Here is a 17,182-nt window from a genome sequence, read left to right as displayed (position 1 = left end):
GTCTGATCATCATGTGACGGCTGGTCATTACTGTGTTTGAGCGACAGCTCTGTATCATCTTCAGTCATTCTCCTCATTGTTTGCTCTTAACCTTTAACTCTAATTATTCAACTTCTGTTAATTACATTAAATGCACAGACTTTATTCAAAACTTCTGTTTTGTAGATGATTGTACTTTTAGGTATGTTATCCATTTTTGTATTTAATAAACACTCTACAATGGAGTGGGTTCAGATTAGCAAAGGGGTAAAGTAAAGGGGGGAAAATGCATTGATTGACTCAAAAAGTGTGTTCACTATTCAAAATCTTACTGCAGAATCTAGTGATGATGTTGAGATTGTCAGTATTTTCGTTATCACCAACCTTTTTCCATGCATATATTTCCATATTAGCAATTGTCTTTTCTTTCTTACATCTGTCTTAACATTCCCATGCAGAGAAAGGCAGAACTGATGTGGCATTTCATTTATTCAGGATTGAACACTATTCTTCTGCTGCCTTACGAGAACTTCACAAAATGCAAATCTAGAATGAATTGAGACATTGTACAGTCTTCCAAAAGGTAGGTTTAGCAATGATGCCATAGAGAGACCATTTTGCTTCCCCAAAGAACATTTCAGTGCACAGATCTTTGTCTTTATCACTATATTAGTCCTTGCAATTTTGAGAGTGATTCCCTTTGTGTAGTGGAAAGCCTGCATTGATTTTAAATGTTCTTCATGGAACCATCGATGCCAATAACGCTTATTTATTTATTTTCATTAGTGACCAACAATGTTTTTTTTTGTAACTGGAGCATTTAGCAGCCAATAACACTGCAACAAAGCAGGCTGTATTCTGTAGTCTGTCTCCAGAGGATATCTGTAGAGCAAGTAAGTGGCATGCCAAAGCATCATCCCTACAGATAAAGGTAAAGTCCAGCCTGAATGCCCCTTTCCACAGTCCAGCATCTGTGAGGAAATGGAGTGTCCTGGTGTAAGTAATTGTGTTGCTGTTGACATTTTCACACACGCCAGGCTGTTGCCCAAGCTGAACCTTTATAAGATTGCAGCCTGCTCAGCACCGTATTGTGGGTCTGTACCTCATCCTGTGCTGACAGCGTAAAGGTAGGTGTGTCGTAAGGATACCAAACATACTTAATTCACTGGGGAAATACTCTGTTTTTCCGCAGGCTGAATGCAGGGATGGTTTAATACGTCTGCTCTGCCCCATACTGAGGAAGCTCTTCCAGCCCTGTGTTTGAGGTGTAGGCATTCATTGGGAGAAATTGGGTTATTTCAAACTTATGATGTATTTGTATGGATTACACATTATGCAGCTCAGCAGGTGTTATGCTCTAGCTGTGCCTCACTTCAGGTGTTGGTTGCTACAACCCGTCATTTTGCGGGTGGTGGGTTTCATAAATAAGTAGATCAGGTTGTAAGGACTTCCTGGATCCATCCAGCTAGGTATTACAAATTGCATTTTATTTTATGTATCTTGGTTGCATTTGTAAAAGGATATGCCATCCAAACCCAAACCAACTCTCACTTCCAAAGTGTCCAATACTGCTGTATGTCCATGGGAAATACTCGTCACTATACCAGGGGTGGTGAACTCCGGTCCTGGAGAGCCAAAGCCCTGCAGAGTTCAGCTCCAACCCTAATTAAAACTCACCTGCCTGTAGCTTTCTAGTAACCCTTCAGACATTAGCTTGTTCAGGTGTGTTAGATCAGGGTTGAAGCAAAACTCTGCAGGGCTGCGGCTCTCCAGGACCGAAGTTCACCAACCCTGCACTATACAGATCCACAAGTAATGTGGTCAGCTACTCATTGCTTTGAGAAACATTTAATGTCATTACACTGATGTGAAGGGAAAGATATTTTATGATCATAATACAAAAATACATAAGATTTTAGGATTGAATCATTAGTGCAGTGAATAATAGTGAGTGTCTCTCACATTGTCCATAGCCTGCAGAACAGGCTGGAACATTTGTCTATAAACGCACTTGCATACATTATACGTTCAGCTGGAATAAAACATTTAGCAGTAGCACTGTTACTGCAGCTTCTAAAGGCTGAGATTGTTTACAAATTTTAATGAACTGGAAAGTAATACAAGATTGGATAGCACTACAATAGTCATGCGCTAATAAAGTTCACTGTAAAATCAAACAGTTTACCTTACTTAGATTTAATTAGTTATCTTTACTTAGTTGTTATACTTACTAGGTTTTATTAAGTTTCAGCTACTTTCAAGGCAAATAAAACAATTTACTTACTGTTTTGAGTGACACTTACTTAAAATATTCAAGTAGTCACAAAGGAACCAATGACATTAATAAACCAGTGAGAGGCAGCAGTGCACTAATATGTTGCTAATTGCCGTTTTTTTTTTTTAGCTCACCATTATAGTGACTAGTATTCCCTCTGGTTGGGCACTTGAAACTTTATTTATGTTACTATAATTTTCTCTCTATTAATGGAGAAATGCATCATGAAATCAGAGTTATTTGATTTCAATGAAAAGTAATAAATAAGTTGCTTTTATGAAGTGACCGATTTTTTAATTAAAGCATTTTTTTGTGTACGTTTAATAATGACCTTTTTGAGATTTTATTTTTCATAAATACCTTGAAATGCTTTTTATATAATCCATAAATAGTGTGTGGTAATATGCTGAAGTCACACACAGACTTAAACATTCATCACGTGAATCACAACGATGGTAACAATTAAATTTAACTTATTTTCATTAATTGTAACAATAGCCATTTTATTTGCTCTTTTTGTTGTGCTACTACTGACACAAGACAGCAAATAAAATTGGCAAATAAAAACAACAACTTTAAAACAAAGTAACTACATAATTTATTCTGCGCAATGCATTCTGGGAGTCAGTGAGTAGCTATACTAAGTCATGAGTAAACCTAAATGAAAGGATCAAGTACCTCCTACAGTTCTTCTTTTTTAGTTACTAGAACTCTTGTGTAAGTTAACTATACTAACTAAGCATTTGTCAGTACAATATACTATTCCTATTTCACTTTACTTAGTTTTTTCAAGGCAATCGGTTTGCATGCTTTTTTTAAGTAAGCCCAACTTATTAGATTTTACAGTGTACTTACAAATCATTCACAAAGTATTTATGTATAGGTCATGGTTTTTTAAACTCTATACAATGAGTTGCTTCTTTAAGTCACTGATATGAACCACATTATTGTTTGATCAGCTGTCTGTTAATTAATGTATATATATATATATATATAACAAAACAATTTGTAAACTTATTAACCATAAATAGTTCTCACGTTTGATTAGGTGACAGAAAATTGGAAAATGTTTTTTTCTTTTTTTTAATGTGTGATTTTTTTCTAATAAGTTAAAATTAGTAAGACATCTGGCCACTTCTATTATATTTTGAGTGATAGTGATAATATATACACACTTATTTAATTAACAAAGAGTTCAACTTTCATTTGAAATATCCACTCTCTCACTCTCCCACTCTATGTTATCTCACAAAGAGTTACTGATGAGTCAGTCAGAAAAATAAACCCTGTATATAAGCAGTCCTTGAATGTTGTGATATGTGTGTGAAGGTGAGTGAATTTGTCAAGAATGCTGTAATATGACAGACTTCCATTTTCAAAGTCCACATAAACTCCTACTCTTCTAGACCGATCAGACATAGGGAACTCACGAGTAACCTCATTATTCTGCCACAGTTTCAGTTTGCCATTCAGATAGAGCAGAGCAGGGAATGGGTTTTTAACTCCCATTATACTCTCTGTTCTGTCTGAGGTCTTATAGGCCACTCCCACTCCAACTCCACCATCACACTCCACCTCAAAGTAACAGCGATCAGTCAGAGCCTCTCTGCACATGGCCTGGGGATACAGTTTGAATCTGTCCGGATGATCAGGATATTTCTGCTCCTCTGTAGTTTCTGATATTTTCTGGTTTCTATTAGACAGTTTCAGACGTGGATGTACAGTGCTCAGATCCACTGTTAGCTGACAGACATCTGCAGAAAAGGAGGGCAATTGATGTCATTGGTTACTCATTGAAATTACTACCAAACAAGAAAAAAAAAACAGGTTTTATTCACCATCTGTTTATTGTGAAATGTGAGCACTGTGAGAACAATGTGAGCATTTGACCAACCCTTCTCACACAGGATGTGCAACACCCTTATGTGCATTTAAAGCAAAGTAAAAAGAGAAATTTAAAGGAACAGTCAACTTGTTATAAAATGTGGTTAAAACATTTTCCGGCATCACCGGGGGCCCCCTCAGCCCGGGGCTCTGAGTTTAAGCCCAGGTAAGCCCAGAATGTGGCAGTGTTGACATCAACAACAAAGGAATTTCTTCTCCCTTATAAAAGCTGATTGTATGATTTAAAGTAGATTATAAAGTTCAATTTTGTGCATTTGCATACAATACCTACATTTTCTCAGACTTGGTTTCATCCGACACTCTCCTCCTTTCTCAACACTGGGGAAAATAAAAACACTGGGAATAAAATACACGCAACTGCTAAAAAGGTAATGAGCAGAATAAATATGATCATTGTCATTCTCTGATGTCCTTACTCAAAATTCCTACATATTGTATATCAGATAATATCAAAATAAGCACATACTGTAGTTTCTCCAGTTTACAGTTTGGATCCTCTTTTTTAGCTGAGAGCAGTTTCTCTCCTAAATCTCCAGGGTGGTTGTAGCTCAGATCCAGTTCTCGCAGATGACCAGTGTTTGAGCTGAGAGCTAAGGCCAGTGAACTGCAGCCCTCCTCTGTGATCATACACCCCGAGAGTCTGCAAGTAATATTAAAAAGAGCAGTGTATCAGAGGAGGACAATTAGCAATAACCGATTTCTTTCATGAAGATAGTGTGATGAGTGGCATTTGTCTATGCAAAACTCGCCACCATGATGCTTTGGATGTTGTAAGTGGTTGACATAGTTTCATTATGCAGTTGCAAAGGTGTTTTGAGTTGTTTTTATTTCATTACCCTGTGGTTGCTTGTTCTGCCTGACTGTTACATTGTTACTAGGGTGTTCCCTATAAAAAGCTACTCTCAGTACTGCATTTCAAAAGCACATATAAGGACATTCTTTGTTCGACTGGTTGTGAAGCATGTGTGTCAAACTCATCAAGAATTGGCTTGTTGGCTTCTTCACTGCCCATCTCTGAAGAGGACTCACATGAGTATTGTTTGGAGTGTTTGGGGAAAGAGCTCCAGATCGGGAGGTTCTCGTGCCCACTTCTGAAGCATGCCCCCGCACTTCTTTGGATTGGGCAGAGGATGCTGCAGCTTTTGCCTCTGTATAGTTGGTGATTGAGAGCGCTCCTCCCATGATTATAAAACATATGAGGAGTTGCTCAAGGTGCTGACTCATGCAGAGGTCAGATTAAAGTTGGATCAGCCACAGGAGCAAGAGACCTCCAAACACTCCAAACTACAGTAGATGACAGGTTTCTGTCAGGTGGTCAGGGGGACTATAGTCTCTTTCCTTCTTTGGTGATTTCCATTGTGAGATAGCTCGTTCATGAAGTAAGCCATATTCATCCCATGTTTTTGCGGCCTCAACATTGATTTATTCAACTAATGTGGATTCAAAGGCACAGGGCTACATGATGATGCACCAGGTGGAAGCCCCTGGAGGTGCATCATCACTAAAAAAGGCCAATGCTCCCTACCAAATCATGTAGAGCAACATCTACACTTGTAGGGAACGTGTTTCAGGCAGCAGGTCAGGCTTGTGCTGGCCTGCACATCATAGCAATTCTGCAGGCATATCAGGCTGACCTTTCTAAAGATCTGAGCGCAGAGAGGCAAAGAGGCACGAGGAAGCTTTCAACAATTTTCTCCCCAACCGTGTTCAAGAGTCGGCCACCCAGTCCTGATCCAGCCCAGCTCCTCTGAGGCAAGTTGCCCAAAGAATGTGGCAAGTTGTGTGCCCCCTCGTAAAAACTGGCGAACAGCTTGTAGCACTCAACTGCCAAAGAGCAAGCCAAACCTAAGACTGGTCATGACAACCAAAAAGAGGCCCTGAGGCTGTGCTAACAGCATGGAAGCTACTGCCAAATAATCTTTCCTTGGGTCGTAAGGACTGTGAAAGGGGGCTACAGGATACAGTTTGTGTATCGTCCTTTGTGTTTCAATGTGTGGTCTTCACTACCGTGAAACCAGAACACGTATATTCATTGATACAGGAATTGCAAACTCTGCTGGACAAGGAGGTCGTGGAACATGTTCCCATCCCCGACAGAGAATCAGGCTGCTACAGCCAATATTTTCTGGTTCCCAGAAATGACAGGGTGTTGCATCCAATTTTTAGATCTTTACAGACTAACCTGCTTTCTAAGAATGTACAAGTTAAAAATGCTGACAGGCTAGGCCAGAAAGTTACATTATTTCATGAAAGTTCTAGGTCTCATAGTGACTGCATCCAATTGAAACCTTTGGTTTGGGCCAATCCCCAGAGGCACATAAGGGTTATGCGCTAAGGGCTTTGTAGCCATTCTATGTGGTTCAGATTCAAGTGGCCAAGGTCTGTCAACAAGGTCTGTCTCACCTCTTACTTATAGTGCCCCATTGGCCAACCAGAGTGTGAGTCTCAGATCTAATATCCCTCTTCGATGGCTCGCCATGGGCGATTTTGGTTAGGAGAGATCTATCTCAGGCTCAGGGGACAGTATTTAATCCCTTGTCTGAGCTCTGGAACCTTCATGCCTTGCCCCTGAAAATGCTGGGAGAGAGGTGCTGGGCTTCCAGCCAATGTAGTACAGACTATTCTAAGTGCTACGGCTCCCTCCACTAGATGTTATGCCCTGGTGTGTTTTCAAAGTTGGTTTATGACACACCATGCAGACCCAGTTCACTGTTGTTTCAGTTCCGGCAAGAAAAAAATCTCTCCTCAGGCTCATGTCCTGGTACTCTCAGAGTCTATGTGGCCCACATTTATACTTGTCACACTTTGATTGATGGGGTCTCTGTGGGAAGGCACCCTCTAGTCACCCACTTCATTTGTGGAGCTAAGTGGTTAAGGCCACTCACAGGAGGAACAGTCCCTTTGTGGTACTTTGTGGTACGCTATAGTGCTCGAAGGTCTGGTTAGGACCCCTTTTGAACCACTAGAGAGTCAGTGCCTGTGAGGTTTCTAACGCTAAAGTTTGTTTTTCTCATGGCTATTACTTCCCTGATGACAACTGGGGATTTGCAGGCCCTGTCAGTCTCGCCATCCTGCTTAGACTTTGCCCCTGGGCTTGTCAAAGCTATTTTGCATCCTCACCCTAATTATCTTGCTAAAGTTCCATTCTCGACCATACATCTGGTTGCTCATGAAGTCTTCTGCCCTCAGTCTTCACCTGCTGTGTCCAGTATGTGCCCTTCAGATTTACGTCCATTGCACTAGCCAGTGGTATAAGTCGGAGCAGCTTTTATATCCTATGGGGGCTTCAACTAGGTGGCAGCTGTCACTACATAAACAATGTCACATTGGGTGAGGGATACCACTGCCATAGCCTATGAGGCGCAAGGCCAAGCTTCGCCTCTAGGAGTTAGGGTCACTTCAACCAGGGGGTTGAGGCTCTATCTGGAGGTGTTCCCTTGCGGCAAGTGTGTGATGCAGCAGACTGGTCCTCCCCACATACATTTATCAGATTCTATAGTTTGGATGACTTTGCTACTCCCAGCTCACATGTCCTGAGTCAACATCCCATAGTCATATCTGAGACCTCTTCAATGTTTGTGCACAGTTGTGCACAATGTTTGTCCAGACATTTCCAGTGCAGTTGTGTTGGTATTCTCGCTCCCATAAGTGTTATTGAAATGCAGCATCGAGAGTAGCTTTTCATAGTGAACATCATGGGTTAATTGACTGTAACCCTGTTCACTAAAAAAGCAGGAATGAGATGCTGTGCCTCAATGCCGCATTGTAGGCATGCCTGGACGTCTCTTCAGACAAAAGAATAACCTGAAGGTGTGTCCAATTCATTTCTATTTAAATCTAAATTTATAAATTTAGATTTTAGGGTAACAGGAGGGTTAAGGACTTTACAGTTCCCTAAACTTAAGTATGAACAAAATTAAGATTGACACATGCAAGAACCTCTAATAGAATAACTACATATTATCTTTTCTGCTAAAATTATAATACAGTTATTGTGTCATCATAGTTGCACTTACCCCAGTTTCTCTAATCTACACTGTGGATCCTGTAGTCCTACTGAGAGCTGCTCCACTCCTGAATCCCGCAGATCATTGCTTTTCAGCTCCAGCTCTTTCAAGTGTGAATTAGATTTCAGAACTGATACTAGATATGCACAGCTTGTATTTGTGAGACCACACCGCTTTAACCTGTTGAAAAAAGCTGATTACATCACACACCAACTAAGCAAATGACAAACCTAAATGTTGTTACAAATTAGACAATACTTACTTGAGTTTCGTAAGTCTGCAGTGTGGACTAATTAGTCCATCACAGAGCTTATTCACTCCATAAGCACTTATCTTATTGTAACTCAAATCCAGTTCTCTCAGGTATGAGTTTGATTTGAGAGCTAATCCAAAATTTGTACAGGTTGTTGATGGGAATTTACAGCCAGCGAGACTGAGATGCAGAAACAAAAATTAGATGCACCAACTAATCAATGAGCAGTAGACATATACTCAAGGTTTTGTCTAATAATAATTTATTTATTTTATTTATTTATTCACATGTCTGATACTTAGTAGTGTGAAGGCACAAGAAAATACAATCAGTGGTAAGCTATATCAAATTCCATTTATACAAGTTATTTACTGTATCTATGACCGATTAGGTCATTCAGGCGATAACAGTGCAATTAGATTATATCTTCACTGCCTTTGTCTACTAAGAGGATCAAAGTAGTTCTTCTTTATCTCCAAAATATATTAATGAGGCAAAAATGACTCCACTACTTGCACTACTTACCTGAGTTTTTGCAATTGACAATATGGATCTGATAGAGCAGTCAAGAGGACGTCCATTCCAGACTTGTCTAGTTTATTGTTGCTCAGATCAAGCTCTCTCAAGGGTGAGTTCACTGACTGCAAAGCTGAGGCCACGATTCCACAGGACTCAAATGAGAGATTACAACAATTCAATCTGTAAACAAGAGTACATTTTTATGTTTAATTATTTTTTGTTTGATTTAATGCTCAGTGACTAAGGTTAATCAGATAATACATACATAATGTTACTCTGTGCATTTATATGTGGACAAGAAAGTCTCAGTTCACTTAGCAAAATTTTGTATAAATAAAAGTTATTTGTACATGTCTTAAACAATTAATGAATGCTATGAATAATCAATGAAAACTGACCTGGCCTTTTTGCAGATCCTGAGCACCGGCAGCAGTCTTAGCTGGTTTTCTGTTGTTGTGTGGAACTTCTTTGTGTCAAACTCATCTAATTCCTTCCCAGATTTCAGCAAGACATAAGCTAGTGCTGACCACTGCTCGGGCTCCAGCTCGTTACCCAAGAGCGTTCCTGATTTCATAGCAGTCTGGATTTCTTTAACCAGGGTGTTGTCATTTAGCTCAGTTAAACAGTGGAACAGATTGATGATTCTCTCTGGTGATTCCTCCTGTTTGATCTTCTCTTGGATTAAATGCACAGTCATTTTCATGTCTACGCAGGGTTTATATGAATGGTCTTTGGTGAGAAGATCTTGCAAAAGAGTGCAGTTAGGATCAATAGAAAGACCCAAAAGGAACCGAAGGAAGAGGTCAAGGTGTCCATTTTCACTCTTCAATGCTTTGTCCACTGCACTCTGATGTACATCAGAAAGATTTTTTGAATCATTTTTGTCAAGAACATTTTTCCCATCATTAACACATGTAAAGTGAGCATATATCGCTGCCAGATACTCCTGGTAGCTCAGATGCACAAAGCTGTAGACCTTCTTCCTGTACAGTCCCAGCTCTTCTCTGAACATCTCTGTGAACACTGAGTACTCTGAGAATTTGCTCACATCAATTTCACACTTTTTCAGATCCTCTTCTTGGAAAATCATAATGCCCTTCTCCAGTTGCTGGAAGGCAAGTTCTCCTAGTTTCAGAATCAATGTTTTGTCAAAGTCAGAGAGCTTTTTTGGGTTGTCAGCATCAGCTCCATTGAACTTCTTGTGCTTCCAACTGATCTGAATGAGCAGGAAGTGAGTGAACATCTCAGTCAGAGTTCTGGGTATCTGATCAGAGTTTCCATTGCTCATCATATTTTCTAGCACAGTGGCAGAAATCCAGCAGAAGATGGGCATGTGGCACATGATGTAGAGGCTCCGACATGATTTGATGTGTGTGATGATTTCATTCGCTAGGTTCTGATCACTGATTTTCTTCCTGAAGTATGTTTCTTTTTGCTGGTCATTGAATCCTCGAATCTCTGTGACTCGATGGACATACTCAGGAGGGATCCGACTGGCTGTTGATGGTTGTGTGGTTATCCAGAGGAGAGCAGATGGGAGCAGATTCCCCTTGATGAGGTTTGTAAGCAGCACATCCACAGGGACTTCCTGATTTATATCAGTGCAGTGGTCATTCTTATGGAAATCAAGAGGATACTGACAGACCTCTAAACCATCTAAAATAAAAAGCACTTTCATTTCTTTAAGATTTGCATCTTTCAGCTCAGGAGCATATTGATGAATCAGCTGTAGAAGACTGCAGTTCCTCTTTTTCTGATTGAGCTCACAAAATTTTAAATAGATGATGACGCTGATATCTTCGTTTGCTCTTCCATCTGCCCAGTCTAGAATGAACTTATGCACCGACACAGTCTTTCCAATGCCAACTATGCCTATCGTCAGGACTGTTCTGATTAGTTTGTTTTGTCCTGGCAGCGTCTTGAAGATGTCATTACATATAAGAAGACTTTCTGGAGTGGTTCTGCTTTGTGAAATCAGTTCATTCCTCAACACCTCATGTTCATTATTTATCTGTCCACTTCCACCCTCTGTCATGTACAGATCCGTGTAGATCTCCTTCAGTGAACTCTGTTTACCTTGAGATGAATTTCCTTCGTTTATATGCTGACATTTGTTCTTAAGTTTTGCTTTATTGGCTTCTGTGTTTTTCTGAAGAGGATTAACTAAGTAAAAGTAAGGGATGTTAACATTAAATGAAATATTTCAGAATCCATAAAAAAAGAAATGTAATAATAGCCTTACCATTTTTCAGGAAGTGAAAAGTGATTCTCCAAGCTCCCTCTTCTCCAAAGCTCTCCACTATTTTCTTTGCAGCGTCAGAGACACTGAGCTCATCCGGCTCGCTCCCTAAGCATTCTGGGTAATCCTCTGATAGTACTCTTTTAAAGGCTTGGAATTTTTCTGTCTCCATTTTCTTCATAATATAAAGAAGCAGGGATTGACTGTCTGGCACATCAGGTTTCTGTGGTAAAATAAAAGAATATGCAACTGAATAACACTTATCAGCCGTGAATTATATAACATAAATACCTCCAGTTGAGAGGTATACTAACCGCAGTATAGATTTTACTGTGTCCTTGGTGGTCTTGCGCCACACAGATGTTACAGATGTACATGTTATCTGTCTTACAGAACACTTCCAGATCTCTGTGGTGCCGCTGACAGACTCCTTTAGCAGGTGTGGACTCCGCATGCTGTAGTGATTCTTCCACAGACAACTTACTGTAGAAATATCAATATTATTCAGTTAACTTTAACTTGAATGATGAGACTATTAATGTGAACTACTTTGTAGGGCTAGGTGATTTTTTCTGATTTTATAAATTCATTCCAATATAAAATAATTACACATTAATCAATTAATCACTTTTAATAAAATAAAAAATACCAAAAATAAAAAAAAAAATACAAAACATCACAATCTCACATGTGACGCGCTCTATAAAGGATCGTGATGTAGAACATAACACTAGTCCTGACCAGCTATTCACACAGAATGTGTTTGTGCTGAAAACACAAGGTTGAGACCCGAGTTGAACTTTTTAAAACTTGTGCACCATGTTTTTAGAATGCTTTTTTTCTTAAAAAAAAGAGATGCTGCAAAAGATGTAAACGTTACAAATTTGAAGTCATTTTCTTGGATTGCTCAAATGTTCTGAAAAAAAAGATCATATTTTATTTTCTGCCACAATGTCCAGCCCTATGTTTTTTTTTTTTTTTTTTTTTTTTTTTTCAAATGTTTAATTATATCAAACCTTTCTGTTTTTTTCTGTTCTTCATCACTGAAGTTCAGTGGTTCAGGAATTGATCTGTCACTCATCAGAGATGGATGTGATGATGTTGTAGAGGAGTCTGATCTCTCCTGTTTAGTTCTGAGTAAGACACAGAACATTTGTCACACATAAATTAAGTATTTTCACTTTTACAAATAAAAGACAGTTTATATTTTTCCTTTTTCACTTTAAATTAACTGTAAATGTTTAATTATATCAAACCTTTCTGTATTTTTCTGTTCTTCATCACTGAAGTTCAGTGGTTCAGGAATTGATCTGTCACTCATCAGAGACTGATGTGATGATGTTGGCGAGTCTGATCTCTCCTTTTCGGTTCTAATGAGTAAAAGGGGAATATATATCTAGTTATTTTGCCCTTTCAAAAATAAATTGTCCTGTATATGACAAAGGTTGTGTAATGGAACTGGTGTCTACATTAAAGTAAAAAAAAAAAAAAAAAAAAAGATTGAATAGTAGTGCTATATCTGTTGCTGTACTGTACATATCAAAAATCTCAAAGCAAGCATCTCTATGTGTGTCTCGAATGTAGCATGATCAACCATTTTTCTGTGATTTTTTGTGGATGAATGAAGACAGTTCTGCCGAATTGCTATCTTTATAACAAATATCACTAAATCAATGAAATGCTTCAGGTGGGAAGTCGTGGCCTAATGGTTAGAGAGTCAGAGTCCAAAGGTTGTGAGTCTGAGTCTTGGGCCGGCAGGATTTGTAGGTGGGGATGTGAATGTACAGCGCTCTCTCCACCTTCAATACCACGACTGAGGTACCCCTGAGCAAGAGCCCGAACCCCCAACTGCTCCCCGAGCGCCACAGCATAAATAATACACACTGCTCCGGGTGTGTGTTCACGGTGTGTGTGTGTGTGTGTATCAGTGTGTGTGTGTTTGTGTGTGTGTGTGTGTGTGTGTGTGTGTGTGTTTCTGTGTGTGTGTGTGTGTGTTCATGGTTCATTCTGAGTATGGGTCACCAAACTTGGCTGTATGTAACGTCACTTTCACTTTCACTGAATTAATCTTGAAATGTACGTGACTTTGTCATTGTCCTCACCGCTCAGAGTGAAGGTCTTCTTTTGAAGCACTCATATTGGCAGAGCCATCATCATTCTTTCCAGCAGTCATGATCAACTAATGCATTCCTGTCAAGACACAAGATTTTACCAATGTATAGTTTCATTCCAAAAAATGTCTTTTCTGTTCCCATTTTGCATATGGGAACTATGACTATTTTGTGTGCTCACGATTCAGAATTCCCCTGTTTGAATCAAACATACAAAAACAACTAGAGAAAACAAACATTTGCATTATTGTCTTTTGACTCAAAACCTTTCTACTTACTGATGTGCAGAGCTTGCAATGTCTAGACTGAGGAAATTGACTCCATAAACGTATAAAAGTTACATATCAAAAGTCAGTTATATAATGTCACAGCTACCAGTGGCAAACTACAGTAGAATGTTATTGAAGAACTGCTCCAAACGATTCATTGTGATTTCCATTATTTTTCTGTGATAGTGTTAATGTTCTTCAGTTAATGTTTTACCCAGAATTCTTACTTGTGTCATGCTAAATTAGTGTTATGGTATGTTTAAAAAATAGCATGCAATAATGACTGCATGCAATTATGAGTGCTTTACTAACTAATTTACTGCTAAACCGTTTACTTTTAATCAATAAATAATGTATAAATTTAGTCTAATCTAATACATTAATCCTTGATTAAAAGTAAATGGTAAGCACATTTAATTATTATTGAAACACACTGCAAGCATTGCACCAAGCAAAGGTGGGAGAGTTCTGTGATATACAAATCTTATGGCACTTAAGCCAAAACAAATCTATATATAGCCTAAAAAACCTGTTTGCATGTCAGTTTCACAAATTCAAATGAGCCAACCTGACCAACCTGACCTCATCACCGAGAGATGATTCAGGAAATAAATAGCTAGGGTGTGGCGATGCCAGAGTAAAAATACAAATGTTCTCTTAAAAATGTAGTAGCCAAAAGCAAATGTCAACAGAAACACTTATATACAGCTTACACTATGCAACACTTGCTGTAGGCCTATACACAGGAGGTGTTAAAGTTACTTTCACATTCAGTATTGGCTAAATATTTGTGTACTGGTTAAAGGATCATCTGAAAATCCCAGTGTCACACAGTACTCTCTCTCTCTCTCTCTCTAAAATAAATTACTTGATGTCATTTTGCAAATATACCCTTTTTACTCAAATAGAATACAGCATTCAATTATTTTAAATAAAAAATTCTCTTTAGTCTAGAGGTTATTTTAACTTTCAAAAGTTGTAGTAAGTGCCTAGTGACAACACTTATCGAATATCCAGTGGTCTCCACTAAACTATAATAATAACAATAAAATCGATTTAATATATATATATATTCTACTAATTTTATGTAGCCTAACCTAAATAAATAGACTAATTTACAGTCTCTATTCAGGCCTGCACAATCCGCCTCTGCGTATCGAAATAATTCGGTTAAATTACTGAAAAGTTTATTTTTTTTTTTTTTATGCAAGAGTGCACCGGTGACCCTTATGTATTTAGTGTCATTTGCAGCGGATTTAATCTGCGTGTCGAGAGATCTAAAACTTCGGAATTTGTGGCAGCTGTTGTAGGCTACTATTGGCTACTGCCAATGTACTATATTAGCGACAGGAACTCCGTCTGTCGTTTTTCTGGTCTGTGCTCTACAATTGAGGTGCAGGTTAACATCACCATATTATATTAGTTTTCGTAATGTCTTAATAGACTATCTAAACAATGATCCAACAGATACAAACTTACCGTAAACTCACTGATGATAAGTAGCCTACGCTCGTTGTTGCTTTCACTTTCACTTTAGAGTGTGACGCAGGTTTAAATTCTGAGACAAACATGAGGGTTTTTCAGGGTCGTGTGCATCGTGTTTGGCTTACTCTTCATATTTTATGTTTATTTGCCGACAAAAAAAAAAAAAAAAAAATTTTAATTAGTGATGATCGCTGCCATGCGTAAATTGGATTCATCGAGGTCTTTAATTAAAAAATTTAAAAGCTTATTTTATTTATTTATTTATTTATTGCACATTCAGAACTATTTGATTTGAATCGAAACTGGCCTAGTTGATGAAGGTGATTAGATTATATTAATATATATAATATAAAAAAATGCATTTATAGGATCTTTGTCCTACGTGTCTTAGACAGGAAAGACAAACTGTTAAACCTAGTTTGTGGGTGTGGGTGTGTGTGTGTGTGTGTGTGTGTGTGTGTGTGTGAGAGAGAGAGAGAGAGAGAGAGAGAGAATGTCTGTGTGTTTGTGTGTCCTCCAGAAATCTAGCCTAGACTTTTTTTTCTCTCTCTGTAGAAAGCAACAATTTTAGCAAAGTTCTCTGAGGCCATACATGTCAGTTTAGATGAATGTAATCAGTAAATCCAGTATTAATATACAGTATATAAATGTGTGTGTGTGTGTGTGTGTGTGTGTGTGCATGTATGTTTGTATATGTTTTCATGTGTGTTTTTAGTATCTTACCGTGACGGATAAATAAGCTGCGTGACATCTGAAAGTTTTAGATCCAGTCAGTTTCCTGTCAGAAAGTGATAAGACTTTATTACACAACGCCCACAGTTTTATGGGCGTTTCCATCTTTGATATTACTTTGGTCACTGTTGCTATGGTTACTGGTAAGGAAACTTGCCAGGAATACTTGACTCCCATTGTACGTTCATACAGACAGTATTCTAAACACAACTGTAAGCTGCTGTGTGAACAGGACATTTCAAGACTCACACCTGTAAGTAAATGCAGTTGTCAATCCCAAAAACTGACAGTGTGAATGTAGGCATAGATATTCAAAATGTGCAATCACATTGCCAATGGTGCACTGCCTAATAAAGTCCAAGGGCTCACAGACTAAAAGATGGTGCCTCCACTGCAACTTTAACCGCTGGTGTGACACTACAGATTAGTAGTCGCTAACCCATGGATCGCGATCAACTGGTAGATCTTTATTACTGTCCCAGTGTCAGGAACTCACAGTCACCCCAATCATTACCAGCACCTGATCCTAATCACTCCTGATCCCAGTCGCAGGAGTACTGAGCACCTGCACCCAGCACTCACTCACCTGGATAAAGCCATCATCACGCCAGTCCTCCAGCGTCCAGTCTACCGTTCACTACTCCAAACTGGTGCCTGACCCATCTCCTCTAAACTTGCTCTTTCTCTGCCCTCAGATCCCCATTGACGTTCTCCAGTGATTCTCCATTGCTGTCTCACTCTCCAGAGCTCTGGGCTTCATCCATTCAGTGACTTACCATATCGTTGTCATACTGAATCCTGTAAATAAACTATCTGCTTAACTAACCCTCTGTTTGTATCCTGGTTTCTAACACCCAGCAGGTCCCGAAATTAACAATAGTATGTACAAAAATACAGTACATTTCTCCATTATACTCTATTTTTTGTACTTATTTTTTATGCTACTTTGGGGAGCTACTTGGGCAGAGACAGAAAAAAAAACAAAAAAAAAAAAAAAAAAACCTGCCTGAGTCTGTAACCAGGACATTAACAGAGGCAAGAAGGTTAATGCAAAGAGGAGAAAATACTGTAGCAGCTAGCACAGCTCACTGCTCACAATTTACTGTCTTCAGAAAGGTTTTGATGTCAATGGCATTTTCTTCTCCTCTTACTGTCACAATTCAAGTGGAACGAGGAAACGCTGGAGATAACACAAATAAGTCTTTATTAATCCAAAGCAGAGACAGGAAACCAGGGAGACATCGAACAAACAGACCTGACAAACAAGAACTGAAAGGACTAGGGCTTTTAATGGCAGGATAATTGGGGAGGAACGAGACACACCTGTAATCAAATTAACACAATCAACATGAAGAAACTGGATCACGGGCAAAAATACACACACAGGTAAGTCCATAATCCTGACACT

At 38.8% G+C, this 17,182-nt stretch overlaps 1 protein-coding gene across 3 annotated transcripts; it reads right to left on the bottom strand.

Moving 5' to 3' along the window:
* Nucleotides 1-3,363: 3,363 nt before the first annotated feature.
* Nucleotides 3,364-15,826, bottom strand: si:ch211-201o1.1 (NACHT, LRR and PYD domains-containing protein 12). Of its 3 annotated transcripts, none has more exons than XM_019064433.2 (13): nt 15,766-15,826; nt 13,280-13,367; nt 12,434-12,547; nt 12,194-12,310; nt 11,492-11,660; nt 11,181-11,400; nt 9,337-11,101; nt 8,945-9,118; nt 8,429-8,599; nt 8,176-8,346; nt 4,626-4,799; nt 4,431-4,477; nt 3,364-4,008 (listed from the first exon to the last, which is right to left on the bottom strand). In XM_019064433.2, exons 2-13 carry the CDS (start codon nt 13,348-13,350, stop codon nt 3,491-3,493), a joined length of 3,711 nt encoding a protein of 1,236 aa, XP_018919978.2. In that variant the 5' UTR covers nt 13,351-13,367; nt 15,766-15,826; the 3' UTR covers nt 3,364-3,490. The 3 variants fall into 3 exon arrangements, with proteins under 3 accessions (XP_018919978.2, XP_018919977.2, XP_018919974.2); XM_019064432.2 differs by lacking the exon at nt 15,766-15,826 and adding an exon at nt 15,037-15,175; XM_019064429.2 differs by lacking the exons at nt 12,194-12,310; nt 15,766-15,826 and adding an exon at nt 15,037-15,175.
* Nucleotides 15,827-17,182: the final 1,356 nt, after the last annotated feature.

Source organism: Cyprinus carpio, chromosome B16, assembly GCF_018340385.1.
Source record: "Cyprinus carpio isolate SPL01 chromosome B16, ASM1834038v1, whole genome shotgun sequence".
NCBI lineage: Eukaryota > Metazoa > Chordata > Actinopteri > Cypriniformes > Cyprinidae > Cyprinus > Cyprinus carpio.
This window is presented reverse-complemented; position numbering and strand designations above follow the sequence as displayed.

What these genes read in the sequence shown, in the direction of transcription:
- si:ch211-201o1.1 (XM_019064433.2), bottom strand. Translation starts at nt 13,350, where the DNA reads ATGACTGCTGGAAAGAATGATGATGGCTCTGCCAATATGAGTGCTTCA. An exon ending in TGTAGATTAGAGAAACTGGG is followed by an intron (nt 4,800 to 8,175) that starts GTAAGTGCAACT and finishes TATTACTTGCAG; the next exon opens with ACTCTCGGGGTGTATGATCA. An exon ending in TGTAAACTGGAGAAACTACA is followed by an intron (nt 4,478 to 4,625) that starts GTATGTGCTTAT and finishes TATTTTCCCCAG; the next exon opens with TGTTGAGAAAGGAGGAGAGT.